The sequence below is a fragment of the Excalfactoria chinensis genome, chromosome 1, assembly GCF_039878825.1.
Source record: "Excalfactoria chinensis isolate bCotChi1 chromosome 1, bCotChi1.hap2, whole genome shotgun sequence".
Classification (NCBI taxonomy): Eukaryota; Metazoa; Chordata; class Aves; order Galliformes; family Phasianidae; genus Excalfactoria; species Excalfactoria chinensis.
The window spans coordinates 87,808,694-87,826,760 of NC_092825.1; the positions used below are offsets into that span (position 1 = coordinate 87,808,694).

Consider the following 18,067-nt stretch of genomic DNA (forward strand, 5'->3'; position numbering starts at 1 on the left):
TGTCTTCCTTCTTCTGAGGTGGGCCGAAAGCGTGCAGTGAATTTTGAGGGATGGTACGACTTTGATTTAGCATCTTTCCTTCAAATGTGTTCCGAGGGGTATGGAATTCATTGCTGAAGAACAAAGGAGGTTGGAAGTGCAGATATTTCTAATTTTGGGCGAGCAAAGGATTACGTTAAGCCAGTAGGTACTGGAATGAGGAGTAAACGTATATACATGCGTAAAATCAAAAGTGAAATTTAAAGAAGGAGTTTTGTTTGTAGTTGCTAATATATCTTGTCAGAAATCTGCCCACGTGTCTCAGCATAATATCTGCTACATCTCTTCATTGCGTTACGTGTGTCTTTTGTGCCTCCTAAAGAAAAAGAGAAAGGCGTTACAGTTTACGCTTGGTGGGTGCGGGAACAATTAATTGACCCTGGATTTATTTTGGATTTTTGTGACTAGATCTGGTACATGTGCTTGTTTTAAGTGCACGGAAGTCGAATTGTGGGTTATGTAGACTTAGCTGGTAGTTCTTGTGGATTTGTTCAGGCTCAGGATGGTTACAGTACAGTCTAGGATAACAAATGTTACCCATCTTGACTGACTGATGGGCTTATTTTTCAGGTTACCTTGCACAAACACTGACTGCAGTAGTCAGATGGTCTCCTAGAATAAAAGAGTTTTCTCGTTTTTCAGCTCTCTAGAAGGAGAAAACCATGAAAAGATTTTAAGAGATGGTTTTTTTTCCCCTCTTTTCCCAAGGTGGTCCACCTCCTTCCACCGTCAGCCAGCCTGCTCCTGTGACTCTCCCTGGAAATCTTCCCTCTAGCAGTCCTTACACAATGCCTCCAGAGCCGACCCTCTCCCAAAATCCTCTCTCCATTATGATGTCCAGGATGTCCAAATTTGCCATGCCCAGCTCAACACCGCTCTACCACGATGCCATCAAAACTGTGGCCAGTTCAGATGATGACTCCCCTCCTGCACGTTCCCCAAACTTGCCACCTATGAACAGCGTACCAGGTAAGAGATTGGAGGGAACGTAAGCCCAAGCAATCAGGCAATACAGCAGGGGATTTTTATGGGAGTTTCATCAGACAAAGATAGTGAGAGGGAAAACCCTGAAGGATGTAGAGCCAGGGGTTGTTTTCAAGGAAGGCAGCTGCTGAATTGGGGAGATGGACGTTCTCTTTGCAACCAGTTGCTCTGGCTGGAAAGCGTGTTTTCTTTGTAAAGCGTCTGATCTAGGAGACTGCTTATGTGTAGGAGAGGTTTCCATTCAGGTTGAGTGAAATTACTTGTGTGAGTGAAAGCTGCTCGTGGAGGTCATTGTCGGACCTACAGTGTGCTATCCAGAGAGAACTCTTCTTCTTTTGTCTTCTTCAGGCAGTGTCATAGAAGCTTCACAGAGTTGTTTTATTGTTGACACTGAATCATCTGGTCTTTTCTCCTCTACTACGTTTTATGTATCACCTTTGTTACAGAATAGAGTATTAAAGCAATTTAGCGATCAAAATTGACTCATACTTGGTGTTTGTGTAATGATGACCTCAGCCAGGATTGAGGGGGACTGTCCTGGTCCCTACTTGAGAAGGCAAAATAAAATGCTGTTCTTTTGGGCTTTCTCATGGACCAGCGTGTTTGTATGATAAATCCAATTTCTGCTGACAGATCAGTGATGATGGGTACAAGTTTATTAAATAAAAAAGTAGCTTGTAGCCCCTCCACCCAGCTGAATTAATACAGTTGAAAGAGAGGATGACTGGTTGTTTGAATAGGGTGGCAATTAGTAATGAATTCTTGATGAGTTTACCTGTAGCTGTGCTATATGTTTCACACAGGATAATGCTGAATGTACCTGGGAAAGCTGGCTTACCTGAGTCAGTTTGACGATAGCTCACTTATCTCCACTACCTAGGCTTTACGAGCATTATCTCATTCATCTCTTCTGAGGTTTTGAAAGGAGGTTGTCACCTCCTGGTGGACAAATGTCTGTATCTTGGTAATCTGCCACAGACACTTTAGTTACTGCCTGCCTCAGCTGGAGTGCCAGGAAAGTAGTAAAGATACAAGTTGGATTGAGAAACTACTTACAGAGCAGGCTTTAGTTTCTTTTTGATAGAGCAGAGACAAACTTAGATAGACTGTTGTGCAGGTAGCATCAGTTTTCTGGTTAAAATATCACTCTCCAGAGCCACTGCTGTTGTTTATTTATGAGTACTGATTTTTTTAATAATCTTTTTTTCATGTGCGTGTGTTTGGACTTGGTAACCATGCAGAAAGCTCTCTGGTATCTTCGTTGCTTGTTTATTGTCGGCTGTTATCTAAATCTGATTCCTTATTTCTTCCCTAGGAATGGGCATTAATTCTCAGAATCCTCGAATTTCAGGTCCAAACCCTGTGGGTCCAATGCCAACCCTTAGCCCCATGGGAATGACCCAACCTCTTTCCCATAACAACCAGATGCCCTCTCCAAATGCTATGGGACCCAATATACCTCCTCACGGGGTCCCCGTGGGACCCGGCCTGATGTCACACAACCCGATGATGGGGCACGGTTCCCAAGAGTCTTCAATGGTACCTCAAGGACGCCTGGGCTTCCCACAGGGGTTCCCTCCTGTACAGTCTCCTCCACAGCAGGTGCCATTCCCACACAATGGGCCCAGCGGTGGACAAGGCAACTTCCCAGCGGGAATGGGTTTCCATGGAGAAGGACCTCTGGGGCGTCCCACCAACCTGCCCCAAAGTTCGACAGATCCAGCACTTTGCAAGACTGGAGGCCCTGGTGGTCCAGACTCCTTCACTGTTCTTGGAAACAATATGCCTTCAGTTTTCACCGATCCGGAGCTGCAGGAGGTGATCCGTCCCGGAGCCACGGGAATACCTGAGTTTGACCTGTCCCGGATTATCCCATCGGAGAAGCCCAGCCAGACACTACAGTATTTCCCTCGCGGGGAGGTGCCAGGTCGCAAGCAACCGCAGGGCCCTGGGCCCGGGTTCTCCCACATGCAGGGTATGATTGGAGAGCAGACCCCGCGGATGGGACTAACGTTGCCTGGCATGGGGGGTCCCGGGCCAGTGGGAACTCCGGATATTCCCCTCGGGACGGCTCCGTCCATGCCGGGTCACAACCCGATGAGACCGCCAGCCTTTCTGCAGCAAGGCATGATGGGGCCGCACCATCGCATGATGTCACCAGCACAAACGGCAATGCCTGGCCAGCCTGCGCTAATGAGCAACCCTGTGGCTGCCGTGGGCATGATCCCAGGCAAGGACCGAGCCCCCGCGGGGCTGTATAGCCACCCGGGCCCTGTGGGGTCACCTGGGATGATGATGTCAATGCAGGGCATGATGGGACCCCAACAAAACATCATGATTCCCCCCCAGATGAGGCCCCGAGGTATGGCTGCTGATGTTGGCATGGGAGGATTTAGCCAAGGCCCTGGAAACCCAGGGAACATGATGTTTTAAGCTGCTACCATAAGACTGGATGTTCCGATCCTTTGTCAAGATGAGATTCCAAGTCCTGAGGGCTTCTTTGGGAGCTTCAGGAATACAGTTTGGCCATGCAATAGGTGAAAAGAGACCAGAGGACACTTTGGGAAATCTCGAATGTATGGAATTACCTGAGAAAAAAAAAAAAAAAAAAAGAAAAAAAAAAAAAAGAAAAAAAAGAAAAAAAAAATTATTCATTTTAACAGTTTTTTTTTTTTTTTTCTTTTTGTTTTGTTTTGTTTTTTTTTAAGATTTATTTTTTAAAAATTATTTTTGTGGACTTTGGGTATCCCGTGATGGCACCTGCTTTGAGAATCTGTAGCTGTATTTTGAGAATTGCCATTTGTCACAAGTTGCACCATTCTCTGTATGTTTACGTCCTTCGGACTGGCTTCTCCCAGGACTCTCGGTTATTTTTGGGTTTCTTTTTTTTTTGTGTACTGTACTATATTGTAAAAGGGATTTTAGCAGAGACTTTAGTCTTTGGGGTGAGAGGAGAATGGGATTCTAGGCTGTTTACTTTAGGTGGAGAATCCATCTTCAGAACTTCGGACTATTTTCCTTCAACTCCAATGTATAGAAAAACCAAACTACGACCTCAGAGCAGAGTATTAATGAAAAGCACAAAAAGGAACTTAAGTTCAGTGAGGGGAATCTTTTAAAAGAAATAAATAATAAGTTAAGGACATATTTTTCAAATTATGGCGTGCTGTCCAGCACCTTCTGTCTCTCCCTCCCACTCTTTATTAAATAGGCTTCTCTCTTTCTCTCTCTCTCTCTTTCTCCGTCCCCCTTCTATCTCCTCCTATGGCAGCTGCAATACATTGTGTTATTTTGGGGGGTAAATCTAGGTGCGCCTCTCCTCACGTGGGGACTCTTCCCACTTCTAGGAAGGGGCTGGACTCGGACACTGTTACATTCTACAGTAGTCTCTCTCACTGTTTCCTATTCTCCTTTTCTTAGAAACCCCAAGTGATTTTATTAACGTGGGAGTGGAACAGACACTAAAAGTTATCCAGATTTTTTTTTTTTTTTGTGGTTATTATTAATTTTTTTTTTTTTTCCTCCCCAGCGTAAAACGTTCTGTGTAACCTCCATTAAATTTGGTACAAAACCACTCGCCAGGGCTGTGGTGTCAGAAAAATAAAATATATTGTTTCTTACGAAGATGAACTGTCTTTTATTTTATTTTTTTTATCCAATCCAGTTGTTTCCTACGTGCATCGAATGGCTGCCAAGGCGACTGTTTGCTCTCTCTGGTGATCACAGACAGCCTGGTGGCTAGGTAGGGCAAGGCTATGGCAGCTCATAAAAGTTAGGTCTGTGGGAGCCACGTGCTCTTTGCAAGGTGCTTCTGTTTGCTTACTCATGAATGGAGCTTGGTTTTCCTTGGAGTGAGGCCTTATTTCTGAATGCCCTAGGGATGCTGGTTACGATCTTTCTTTACTGGCAGTCAAGGAATAGATTACGCCTGCTGTTTCTGTTTCTGTTTCTGTTGCCTTCACTTGGCAAGTGCTTGCAACTCTACAAGGTAGGTGGTTTCAGTTTTCCCAAAGCAGCAGCGTCCACCTGCTGAGCCCTGGACTCTTATTGCTGTGCAGGGTGCTTGGGCTCTGTCCGCCCTACCTGCCCAGTCCCCCCTGCTCCCCGGGGTGGCTTTGGATTGGGTAGCATCTCTGACTTCTGTCACTCAGAGGCTGAGATAGCAGAGAATGGATGAACTTAAATAACAAAGGTGAGAAAGAAGTTATCAGCGAGCAGATTTTTATCAAGATGGCCCTGCTGGGTAAATTATTGCTTTGCTGCAGTTCTCACTGATTGCTTCCTAATCCTGTCTATTCAAACTTGCCTTCTGAGAGAGCTTCAGTGAGCGGGTTCTTGGGTTTTGTCTGTGAGAAGTAAAGGACTGGATGCTAAACCATGGTCTGTGAGTGAAGCCCAGCTGCTGGAGAAAACTGGGATATGTCAGATCTGTAGGGAAGGGAGCGGGCTCTGCAGCTGCTCTCTGCTTGTCCTAGCACTGTATAAGGAATGTGTAGTCTCCGTTCTTCCTCTCACTTGCCCTTATTTAGGATTATTTAAATAGTAGTTCCCTCAAAAGGCTGTCGATTTGTGTGAAGCTTCGCGTGAGAATGAGCGTATTTAGTAGGCTTGTGCGTGAGGGCTCGTGAGAGTTGGCTGATGTTTAAAGGGTTGAGAAAGAGTTGTAGTCCGTGGCTGTTTTACCAAAGTTTAGTTGCTAGTGTTACAAAATGAGCGAACCCACACGCTTCGGGAGGCACGCAGATCTTCAAAGCATTGTGTTGGCTGTTCCAAATTTCACCTTTGTGCTGTCATGCAAATTTGAAATGATTTTGGGTGAGAATTACTCTTCTGACAACGTGTGGGATGCGTGTTGTGGTGCTTCCTTCTAACAAGACAAGTGGCGTGCCTGAAGCATGGGCTTGTCAAGATTTCAGACAGCTGACAATGACATAGTAAGTGTTATTCCCATACAGCGGAGTTACCTTCTCTTTATATGGTTGCACACTTCCTTTTTCAGGATCTTGCATGGGAGTTGTCACAGTGCAACTTTTATAAACGTTGCTGCTTCTGCCGTGTCTGACTGTTCGACCGTGTTGAACAAGGCAAACTTGATTGTCACAGTAATAAGCAGATCTTTATTGTGTCTTCCACACTGCTTCCTGTACATGTCGAGGTATTCGGAGTGGCAAAGGACTCCAAAGGCCCTTGGTAGGTGGAAAGATGCATTTTTAAGACGTTGGGTAATTAAAGCTCCTTCTGCATACAACTTCAAATGTTGGCATTTTGGTATCTTAAGAAGGTTTTTCCCGCAGAAAAATGCCAGATACTTGGGTTTTCCTGAGTCACATCGGTCCCCTTAACATCAGTGGCATTCCCAGCAACAAGATTCAAAGGCTTCAGCTGGCTCCAGTTGAAAAACTAACTTGGTAGATGTGGACTGAGCTGCTTTGTTTTGTTCTCATCTCACTTTTTCCCCTTCTCACTTCCCAAATGCAAAAGCTTTCTAGCTGCCAGCCTTGCTAATTCACCTTAGGATCTGTAAGTTCAGGTTCTGCTCTCTCCTGCTTATTTTTAATCAATAGTAGCTGTGACTCAGCTCTGGTAGTCATGGCTCGCTTGAAGAAGGGAAGTAGGGCTGCCATTTTTAGTTCTTCTCCCCCATCGGGGTTTTTTTTTGTGTTATTTTATTTGTTTAATTTTCAAACCCTCCTCCTCCACCTTTGTTTGAAAGAACGAAGTAGACTTTATTCATACATGCTTGGCTGCTCTTCCTCTCTAGTAGCATGGGAGGAAACAGTCTGCTGTTCAAATTATCTCATCCCAGATGGCTGCGCAGCCGGAGCGCAGAGACTTAAAAGGTAAACCCAGCAGATGGTGAACTTCTGAAACACAAAGTAATGTGCCTGCTAAATCAGAAGTTTAAAATGTTTGAAATCTGTTTGTTGTAAAGTAGTAGACTGTTGCGACAGGTCACCTGTGAAGTACGCTGGTGGTTTTAAGCACTGCCCAAGTTTTGTCCTTGTATCTTGGGTTAGCTAATCCGCCAAAGGGTGTTACAAGCAATGTGCTAGACCAACTGGCTTAGTACTGACCTCCCAGTGGTACCCAATGGGTAACGTTTCAGAAAGCAGACCAGTACATGGAGATCTCATCTTCCTCAGTCTTGGTTGGGATTTGAGCACTGGCTGTGCTTCTGGTAAGTTACATGTGTCCCGACTTGGGGTAGATGTGAGAAACTGACCCCTCCTAAGGAGGGCAAGAGCGTGCTTTGCTGTATTGATAGGGCAGTAATCCTAAAGCTATCCTAAGATGTAAGTTTTGTGTTGCCTACGTGGTCTGTGTCATCATCCTGATGAGGTGACCTCTAACTGAAAGATGTTCCAATTCTGAGGCAGTCCGTGTTGTTTCCAATTATTTCTGTGAATGCTGTTTGTTGTGATAGTTTTATTGTGTTGGTTTTGTTTAAGATTAAAGCACGTTATCTGAAGTGGATCATTTTTCAGGCCTTAAACTCCCAACTCAAACTGCTAGCTTTATTATGTTGGATTTGTTGGCAAATACAGAATCATGGAATCATTAATGTTGGAAAGACCTCTGAGATCAACCAGTCCAGCCACCAATACGTCACCACCATACCACTAAACCATGTCACTCAACTAAGCTCAATATCCCCTTGATCTTGATGTTCAGCCAGCAAGCCTTCAGAGCTTGCAATCCTTCACTGAGAGATGTGGGTTCTCTCAGCTTATTGCAAAACCAGGCTTTACCCTCCTGGTTGCTTTTGTTTGAGGCAGAGCATGAGGCAGAAAAGCTATGCTGTTTTGTTTGAGATGCTAGAAACCTTGAGAGCAGCTCAAGTTCATGAAGGAACCTGAGGCTGAACTCCCTTTGAACCCTTCCACTGTCCCACCCATCCCACTTCCAAAATCAGTATTTAAATGTGCCTCCTTCCGTGATCACTTTGGAGATGTTTGGTGGGCTTTAGCCAATGCGCTGTCCAAGCTACTTGGTACCAAGCAGAGAGTAAAGAGGAAACTCTGAACAGGTTATTCATACTCACAGATTTCTGCACCATACTCTTGTGAGAGTAAAGCAGAGTTGGGTGCAGAGAGTGGTGCAGAAATCTATGAGTATGAATAACCTGTTCAGAGGTTCCTTCCTAGCTGCTGCCAAGAAGCTGGCTTGTTTTTCTGTAATCCTTTGCTGTTGCAATACTGTATTTCAGTACATTTCAGTATGTTTTCCTGCCTAGAGCAATTAGATTATTTTAAGTGTGAATGCAATGCCCTCTAACAGTCATAGGTGCACTAGAAAAGCTTGTGCTGCTGCGTTCTGTTGCTCTTGAGTGTGTTGCAGTTTCTGAGTGTTGCAACTGCACTTGCCACTTGATTTTGCTGGGATGTGCTCTTGGCTCTGGTTTCAGAATGTGCACGAATTCCTGCTTTGCCTACTGCCGCAGCTCAAGCCTCGAATAATGTTCCTTAATATCCCCTTTCCAAAGCAGGGCCATGTCTTGCAAGTGGTTTCCAATAATATACCTCGTGTTTCAGTCACTGCTCTCCATATGCTTCATACTGTGCCTAAGAGAGAGCTTGATTAGAGCAGATCACGGTGTTCTTTAAGCAAGGCCATTGATTTTTATATAACGGTATGATGGTTTTAGGCTGTATAAAAGAACTCAGTAGAAAAAGGCAATGTTTTGTTTGCTTTTTTTGACAGCTTCTAACGGCAGTTCAGTGAGACCTCCAGCAATGTATTTAATATTCAAATTATTCTGTTCACTGTGCGCAGTGTTAACAAGTAACTGTGGTGGGGGCAGCCTAAGGAAAGAGCAGAGACCAGTCCTGCCCACTCTTCTTGGGAGAAGGTAGCCAAATGCCTGCCTGCCGTCACCTGTCTGCCAGTGGTTCACTTTAACGTTGCTGCAGACTAAGAGTGGTCCCCCTGTTTTAGCCTTCGTACATCCCCAAGAAAGTAGGATCTGAGTTTGATTTACTGAGAGAAATTTTGCCAACGTTGTGTTCCTTTTACTATCCTTTAGGAAAAAGCCTCAGCATCACAGCTAGAAGTACTTCTGTTGGCTACGCTGGTAATACTTCTGGTTCAGCAAGTGCCAAGTACAAGGGCTGCACCAAAGATAATGCCTTCTGTTTTATTATCAGAGGTGGATGTTGGTGATACAGCAGCAAAGGTTGAACCTTCCCACCCGTACTCCTTTACATTTTGTTGCTGCATAACAGACGGCAGCAGAGGCTTACATAGATGCAATGCTGCCCACAGCTGAAGTTAGTAGCAGCTCCGCGGACTTCTTTGTTTAAAGCATATTTAAGCAGAGTTCACCAAGAGTGCCTGTTCTCGTTCTTTGCCCACTGTGGTTGTTTTGCATGTTCACTGTAGAATTTCCATAATTATAGGATTGCAGGGAAGAGCTCAGGAGTCGTACTGTCCCTTTGGAGAGGTTTTGTGTGCACAAAAGTGCACTTGAGGAGATGAGGTAGCTAAATGCTATGTGATTTGGGAGGTTCGTCTACGTGTAGCCTGATAAAAAAAGGGAAAGGTACAGGAGCTTCTGCAGCTCTTAATTCTGGTAACACAAAGCAAGCTGGGCTTCATCTCATAGTCCCAGCATATGATGAGCTGTTATGTTTTCACGTATTCCTAAGGCTGCAGGGCAGTTCAAACAGGGCTCTTCTCTCCCTTGCTGTTTTCAGATTCTCTGCCTTTGTATGGCTGTCTCAGAAGTGAACTTGAGCCATTTTGTTATTCAGCTTCCTTCCTCACGCTGCTAATGGTGAAACGTGACACTGTGCCACCCTGTGTCTGATCAGAAAAAGTTCCCTCATCTGAAATAGCTTTACAATAGGGAAGGGTGGCTGGCAAGAATACAAAGAGAAATAGTCCAAGATTCCGATGATATCAAACTATTTAATTTAAGACAACTGTTTACAAGTCACTTTGCTGATTGCCGTCTGTTTGAGAGCACAGCTTATTGTATTCCTCTGGGCTGACTGAGTACTGTGAAAGAACCTCTAGAAATTCTTCTAGTGGGCAGAGGCCTGCTCTGCATCCTTTCACCACTTGTTCCTGCAAAGGCAAAGAAACAGAATCACAGATCTCATGCACTGCTAACTTTGTTGTTAGTCCAGATGCATTCTGCAGCAGGGAAATAAGCTGACTGAAGCAAGCCCTTGCGCGAAGTCGCATCAGATCAATGGTCAGCTCAATAGAAAAGATGCCTTGGCTACTGTGGATGTGCTTCATGAGTCTTACTCTGTTATTTAGCTCAACAGCGTGCTCAAAACAAATCTTATTTCACAGCCTTACACAGATATAGGGCAAAACCAAAAAAGCTCAGGATTCCTATGGGATCTCACCTCTCCATGGTAAGACACACGAACGAACCACTCTTTGGACTGCCGGTGCCGATAGAGTTCGAGGGTCACATCTGCGGCGTAAGGGGGCCACTTGTGATCAAAGGTGCCCAGGGCCATCAGGAGAGGAATAAGGGTAACATCATGAGAAGCATACAGAATGAGCTTTCTGATTAAAACAAGAGAAGGAAAATAAAATCAGTTAGCGGTGTTTCTCTATGGATAGCCAGTATCGCTTATGCTTTTCCTAGCAGACAAGCACTCATTCTCCCTATCCGCCCATTGAACACCCCTCTGAACTGGTTTTTCATGCTGACAGCAAGTCAGAACTTACAACGATTAGAGGGAGAGATCTGCCCTGTACCCGTACCTGGCCTTTTCAGCTGGAGACGAGGGATCTGCTGCTTCTCTAATGTTCTTCTGTAAGGTATAGAAAAGGAGACCAACACTCATCTGAAGAACTTCTCTATAAAAGAAGCAGAAATAAATCTACTTTTTAACCTTCGAATTACTTAATTTCAAATGAACACTTGGAAACCTGCTTTTCTCTCACAGACTGATAATGTGTATTGAATACAGCTAAGAACTATTGAATGTGATCCCTACAGTTATGTTTTCTTCCTGCAGTTGCTTAGTCACCACAGAGATTCCAACGTGACTGCAGACTGGAAAGGGAGAAATGCTAACAAGCCAGTCTCACAAGATGTGGTATGTTAAAAGGAAAATACAGAAACTCCTTGATATTCCCTATCCTATTTTGTTTCCCTGTCTGTGATTCCAGAAGTATAGATTTTACCAGGGAAAATGACAGTAGCTGACTCTAAAAGAACAACTGAAGTGTTGGGTGCCTTTGGGAGAATGAATAAGAAAGGTACTACTTTGGTGGTGTTTAATATTGTTGTCTCTGTAGAAGAGATGAGCTCTTCAGATGCCTTCTGTCATGAAGAAACTAATTAACGAACCTAAGTGGGAATGGGAGTGTGACTGTGGCTGTACTGGGTGTTGTGGAATTGGGAGAAAAGTCATCCAATGCTTGAGATGTCTAAAAGAAAAGGCTAAGGCCAAGTGTCCTACCAGAAAAGGTAGCCCAGTGCCACCATCTGAGAAGGACAGATGACTATGGCAGCTGCGACAGATTGCAGAAAGCAGTTGCTAGGTTAGCAACTCCACCACTGTTACAAAAGACTGTGAAACAAGTAATTAACTGCATGTAGCAACAGGTCTTTTGCAAGTTGTTACATGTGTGGAAGGCCTGGCATCACCTTTTCCTCAAGCATCTACACTTTGAAGGCCAGCTGTACAGGTGCCATCTCTGGAATAAACGTACCTGGTTGGAATTCAGGTCGTAGTTGTGTGTCTGCAAGGACAGCCTTGCCTTGTGCAGCCTCAGCACACAGGCTTGAAGCATTTTCCACTCTCTCTTGCTTTTGCTTGTAATACAGGACCACTGATGCCACTTTAGCAACTGAACCATTCACTGCTTGCCACGATGGCTTGCTCCTGTTCCTCGGACATTACTCCCTCCAGGACTGCCAGCAAAATAGGACCTAAGTACACATCTTGCCTCCTCAGTATGAGCTCCTTTGTGCTAGATCATATTCCTGACTTAAGGCACTGAACTTGATGCAGTGATGGCTGAGGCACAAACCTGATGAAAGGACAATAACCTCTGATAGGGAAATTGAACAAACTGGAAAGGACTCCTTCTGTCTGCCACTGTAAGCTGGTACAGCTCATCCTCCCTGGGTAACCTAAAACAACGGCTAAGTCTGGAGGCACAAACAGAGGCTATCACCTTGAACCGTCTTCCAGAACAAAAAGCAGTGAGTCTATGCATCGACGCTCGATGGTCTGCTGAAAGTCCTTCAGCACAGGGCAGCTTGGCAAACCGTGCACCTGGAAGGAAGGAAGGCAACGTAAGATCACGTTTGTTCTTTTCTAAGCCAATGCTGAATCCACGCAAATGACCGCCTTCAGAAAACAGCTGTTCATATCATAGCATTTGCACTACTGTACGCACTACAGTATTCACATGAGGAGTTCTAGTATGGTTTTTAAACACAGAGACTTGTCCTTTGTACCAAAAGATTGCATGTCTTTTCTTGATGCTAGCGGAAGACAGTATGACAGGACTCAAGCTAGCTGACTCACAGCAAGACCAGCAAGCCTAATTATCAGTTGCTCCAGCAAAAAAGGTGTATTAAGAAGAGGCACAAACGTGCCCAGCTCTCTTCCAGTAGCAGAGACAATCTGGCTCAGGGGAAGTATGCTGGAACTGGAATTAAGATGATCTTGTTAGGTGCTGACTATCAAAGGTACCCTCTTAGATCTGCGTGATGCTTGAAATAAGATACTGGATTTCAAGGTAAGAACGTGAACAAGGGAGATGCATCTACAAGCAGGCAGCCTCCGTTATCTTGCTTTTCAAAAGGCCAAACTACTTCTATTGACTTCCTGGATTACATGGAAAGGAACTAGGATATCCAATGGTATCAGTGAAAGTTGGCACCTCTGCTGTTTTTTCCATATGCCTGGGGTCAGGAAACAAAAACAAGGTGATGTTTCTTTACGTAACGGTGCAGCAGATCACCAGCTCACCTGCTCAGCATAAATGTTATCAAGGAGGAGAAAAAAGTCCACAGACTCATCGCCATCAACACCCATCTTCTTCTTAATTGTTTTTAAGTCCTCAGAGATCGCTGGCTGTAGCTGAGCGTCCTTCAACTTCTGCCTGTCAGGGAATTGGGGGAAAAAAACAAACAAGCCAAAAGCTGTTCACACATCGGACGTTTTATATATCACAGGTTTTTTTTTTTGTAACTCCCAGTCCAGTGGAGCTGTGTCATATCATTAAGGGGTAAATACACCAGAGGAGACTGAAGGATTCCTGATGATGGGAGTCTCAGTGGCAGAGAGAGGACAGACACGATGTCAGCAGTTGGCATCTGCTCTCACAGAGACAAGGGAGGAAAAACTTAGATGAGATGTTAACATCTCCTATGAGGGGGCTCCCATAAGCAAAGGCTGTGTATCATCAGTTAACAGATCTCATCACATCAGAAGACTGCAAGCCTGTTATCTCTAGGGAACAGCCTTTAACTACCTCGTGAAAGAAAAAAGGTTAGAAGCTTTGAACAGATTCATGCGTGGTGTGGGAAAAGAGAAATACCTAGAAAATCACTTCAGTTCTCCTCTCACTCTGGTAGAACCCATGTGCCTCATTACCTCGGTTTGAACTATATTTTTAACTATCAGTGCTGACTGGATACTTGAAGCTAAGTGTGCTGCAGATTTTTTTTCTCTTACCACGGTCTGCTGGGGGAGCAATTGGAAAGTTTGCTGCTTTTTTTATTGTCATCATTTATTTGCCTTTTTTTTTTTTCCTTTGGGCTGGGTCACTGCTGCTTAATGCAGCTTAAAAAATCCACCTTGACACGGTTGCAAAACATGCGCGGTTAGTGAGATGAGGGAAAGGAGGATTTAAACCTTGTTCTCCTTTTGCACTGCTGGTGCACTAGCTGAGCCTGAATATGCTTAGGCTTTTCTGAGTTGCTTCTCACCTCACCACTGTCATGAACAACCTGTTGCCTGTAGTCTCAAATGTTACACAAGTGTCGAGTGCTTGCAAGTGAATTCTGAAAACCCTTAGATATCCTGGGACAAAAATATGCTGATGTACAATCCAACCAAACAGTAATATGTTTGCCTTGATGTCTGCTTTCCACCCCGTGCCCAACCTGACGTGAGCATTTATGGAATACCTGATTCTGCAAACATGAGCGTTCTTTTTATGTAGGATTTTATTTTAATTCAATTCCTTTTGTCAAATGTGTCAAGGTGGAGTATATTTCAGTTTCTTGAAGGTATAAATGTGGCAGGAGAAGATTAATTTAAGAGGCCCAATGTGTTCGCACGTTAAAGGTGTGTTAAAGGGTGCAGATGACATTAATTCTGTCCTGCAGCAATGCCACAGAACAGCTACACATTAGCTGGTAATGAGTGGTTGCAAGTTACATGCTAAATTGAATTGGTCTTTCAAGAAAAAAAAAGTCTGCTTTTTTGGTTTTGTTTTGTTCTGGTGCTACTGCTTGGTAGATGACTGTGCTCACCTCACGTTTTATACAGTTAGCTACCTATTCCCAATGGGCAGTGGGAAATGGAAAGAAAACGTGCTGTTTTAAATTACTGTTGCTGAAATGAAACTGCAGTGAAATCATACGGGAGGGAGGTTTGGGTGGCAATTACCTGGTCAAGCACTTCAGGCGTTGGCAGTTGTAGTAATTGGGGTAGAGGATTTCCGAGCTTGCTTCGTCAGTGACAATGACAATAGGTCCTATGGAATAAGAAGGAAGACTGTGTGACCGCTAGTGTGTGTGTCTTTAGACTCCTTTATTCACTCCCGCAGACTCTGCGTTCAAGCCTACTCTTGTCAACTAGCAATTCCCACAGAGCTCTCGGTAGCAGCAATCTCCTGTATTTGCTACTGCTCACTCAGCATTTATTGCCATAGTGTTATCCGCTGCGTGCCTTGTAATATCTCCTAGTTGCATGTTCACTGTTTGTTTTTTAAGTGTCTGTTTGCACGTGTCAAACAAAACTTAGTTTCTGTGTCATGAAGTGTACTGATCACTGTACTGATCAAAAGTGCCAGGTCACTTTTGTTATTTGTTCCTGGAACTCAATACACAGGGAGCAGAGGTGAGATCTTAAAAATCCAGAGTGTATTTCTAGGACATACAAGTAGTTGTCTGCTATCGGATACAGCTGAAAGGTACTCCAGATACTGAACTTGCGAAGGATCTTGGTACTCCTACTTCTGAGAAACTCTGAGACTCAAAAGTTTTTTCAGGTGTGAGAGTGCATCTTGTGAACACTGGACCTGGAACTCTTTCCTCTCTTGATTCTGAAGTGCAGTTAATGCAAACCTCCTCAGTAGATGTGAAATTGCAGCACTGATGGCAACAGATCCAAGCAGCAGCAGTAAGCTACATAAAGAGAGGGAGGCAAGTGACAAATTGATAAAGAAAGTACCAAACAGGACAGAATGGGGAGAAGGGCCAGGAGCAAAGAGCTTACAAAGCAACAACCAGGAGCCAGGGAGAGTCGGGATGTGAGAGATATGTGCATCTAGGAAGACTGCGAAAGGAAAGGTACTGGTCAGAAGTGTCCCTAACCTTCTTTCTGCTGTTGGTACAGCCCAGCTAGCAGGCACCGTGTGGATTCCAGGTTCCGGAAAATATTAGTGGAACGGATACTGAAAAAGAGAAAGCAGCGTGTGAGGTAGCACTTTCTCCTTCACGTGGCTGGGGCTGCAACTGGGGAGGACTTGCTGGAACTGAGGATTCAGCTTTCATCATGGCTTTGGTAACCTGTGCTTGGGTTTCATCTCACCCTGCTATAGATACCTTAAAATATAGACACCTCTATGTTAAGTACCATGTAACTTCCCTTCGAAGATGGCGGAGATGAAAAATGGGCACTTATCTGTAATTTTATCTCATCCTAAACCAGACACTCCCAGCACTAACGATGCGAGCAGCAGCCATGTGCTTCATCTCAATGAACTTCAGACTGTGCCCCAGAAACACCCGTTTCTCTTCGCTCACCATAAAAGCTCATGACACTATTGCCAATGGCTAAGCCTAGGTGTGATGAATCCGTCCCTACCGTCCCTGCTAGGAAGTGGGGTTCTGAAAGAGGTCTCACCTGAAGCTCAGTGCAAAGTTTCCCTAGCACAGCGGTACTTGCAAGCAAAGGAAAGCCCAGAAAGGTACTGAGAAACTCACAAGACCTCATCAGGCTTAAATGCTGGTGAGAGAAAGCTGGCTTCCTCCACGTAGTTCCTCCTCAGCCTTTCCCCCAAGGCAAACATCTGCTGCATCCCGACAGTGGTCAGCTGTCCTGCCAGCGCGCCACCCTGCGCACAAAGAGGAAGAGTCTCACTGAAACACGGCAATAACACACCAGTCTGCGGAGGGAACCGTGAAAGAGAACCTCACCTTGAAAGTGGTTTTCCTGTAACGCTCCTCGTAGGGCGAGGGAGGCTGCGGGCCGCCACGGAGGTCAGTCACCGTGTAGTTCAGCTTCGTGTGAGCGGGTACCTCCAACAGACCGGGCGGCCACTCCACCTGCTTCAAAACAAACTGCTTCAGGGCTAACGAGGGGCTCCCGAAGGCCCTAACCCTGGCCGGACATCGCCGTCTGCCACTAAGGCAGTGCAAGGGCCGAACCGAGCCTTCGCTCTGCTGCCGGCCGCCTCCCCTCAGTTAACACCCGACTACCTCACGGCGCCTACGGCCGCCACCCCGCGCATCCTCACCGGCGCAGCCCCCGGGACGGGCCGTAGCGGGGTTCGGGCCCCGTGCCGGAACACCACCTGCACCAACCGCAGCTCCAGCTCCTGCCGCTCCCCGCCCGCGGGCCCCTGCGCTGCCGCCGCCGCCCGCCGCCGCTGCGTCCACACGGCCAGGCCGCCCAGCAAACCCAGCCGCCAGCCCCAACCCATGGCGGCGGCGCTGCCGGCACCGGACCGGCTGGGGACGCGGAGGACGACGGGAAGCGGAGTCCCCCGCAGGCAGCGCCCGGTAGGCGGGCGAGACAGACGACTACAGCTCCCAGCGGGAAGCTGTTGTGAGCAGGCGCAGCGCTGCTGTGGGACGGCTGAGGGAGGGGCGCGTGAGGAGGTTCCCGCCCCGCCCCCGGGGGTTCGGCGTGGGCCGCGCGTGGATGTGAGGCGGGCGGTAAATGGCGTCGTGTGGGGTGGGGTTTGTGGGGTGAATGTGAGTGGATGGAAACGTCCATTTGGCAGGGTCGGGATTTCCTGCTTCACGGAGAGCATTCTGTCACGGGTTGCCCATGAAGGCTGTGGATGCCCCATCCCTGGAGGCATTCAAGGCCGGGCTGGATGTGGCTCCGGGCAGCCTGGTCTGGTGGCTGGTGACCCTGCACATAGCAGGGGGTTGAAACTACATGATCATTGTGGTGCTTTTCAACACAGGCCATTCTGTAATTCTACTGGAGAATCAGGTATGACTCCTGTTCAGCACAGCAGCTCAGTTTTTGCTCCCAAACGGTCCTGCAGTACGAATCTTATGTTACAGATAGAAACCTGAAGTAATGGTGAATTAATACCTACCCTGTTTTTGAGGGGAAGATACAGGCGTAGGAACCAGATAGCATCATTTCTTAGAGCGTCTTTCTCAGGCTTTTGTAGGTGCAGAACCCAGAGCTGATTGAAACAGAGCTCGTGGGGCTTCTGGTTGGCAAGGTGACGGCAGGAGAGGAGTAGTGCAGCTGCTGTGTGCAGGGAACAGGCCCAGGGCCATAGGAGAGAGCATAGCAACGTGCACAAAGGGCAGAGACGGGGTGATGCAGACAATGAGAGGCACAGCCACCTGTACCTCTATCCTGAACAGGTAGGGGGATTTGGTGATCTTAATGCAGTGCTGTTCCTACAGGGTTACCTGAATTTTCTGAGTAAGGGATGTGTGAAACAGAGCCGCGGCCATAGGAGAGAGGTGGAAAAGACTATTGCAGAAACTAATCAAATAACAGATAAAGAGAAATCAAGCCTGAATCTTGCGGTGTGGGGTGAGAAGGAAGCAAAGATGCTAGATGGAGAAGGAATAGGAAAACGTAGTTAAGCTTTAGGGAGGGGGGAAAGAGGGAGAGAGAGAGACGCGGTGTGATAT

The 18,067-nt window shown here is 46.1% G+C and overlaps 2 protein-coding genes across 11 annotated transcripts in view; one reads left to right on the forward strand and one right to left on the reverse strand.

Moving 5' to 3' along the window:
• BCL9 (BCL9 transcription coactivator) overlaps positions 1-4,639 on the forward strand; it is a 54,857-nt gene extending 50,218 nt beyond the window's left edge. For 8 of the 9 annotated variants that reach the window (XM_072330567.1, XM_072330624.1, XM_072330615.1 and 5 more), the window contains exons 8-9: positions 748-1,008; positions 2,339-4,639. In XM_072330567.1, the coding sequence (XP_072186668.1) occupies positions 748-1,008; positions 2,339-3,456 (1,379 nt within the window). In that variant the 3' untranslated portion in view covers positions 3,457-4,639. The remainder of the gene's footprint in view (positions 1-747; positions 1,009-2,338) is intronic. The other variant, XM_072330633.1, reaches the window with a different exon arrangement.
• A 4,581-nt stretch (positions 4,640-9,220) lies between these two features.
• On the reverse strand, positions 9,221-16,988 carry ACP6 (acid phosphatase 6, lysophosphatidic). 2 transcript variants are annotated; one of them, XM_072344120.1, is made up of 10 exons: positions 16,696-16,988; positions 16,376-16,504; positions 16,163-16,293; positions 15,551-15,630; positions 14,622-14,709; positions 12,975-13,107; positions 12,172-12,272; positions 10,747-10,842; positions 10,380-10,545; positions 9,221-10,089 (listed from the first exon to the last, which is right to left on the reverse strand). In XM_072344120.1, the coding sequence occupies exons 1-10, from the start codon at positions 16,879-16,881 to the stop codon at positions 9,949-9,951; spliced, it is 1,251 nt and encodes a 416-aa protein (XP_072200221.1). In that variant the 5' UTR covers positions 16,882-16,988; the 3' UTR covers positions 9,221-9,948. The 2 variants fall into 2 exon arrangements, with proteins under 2 accessions (XP_072200221.1, XP_072200212.1); XM_072344111.1 differs by having other exon boundaries at positions 16,376-16,507.
• Between the last annotated feature and the right edge of the window lie 1,079 nt (positions 16,989-18,067).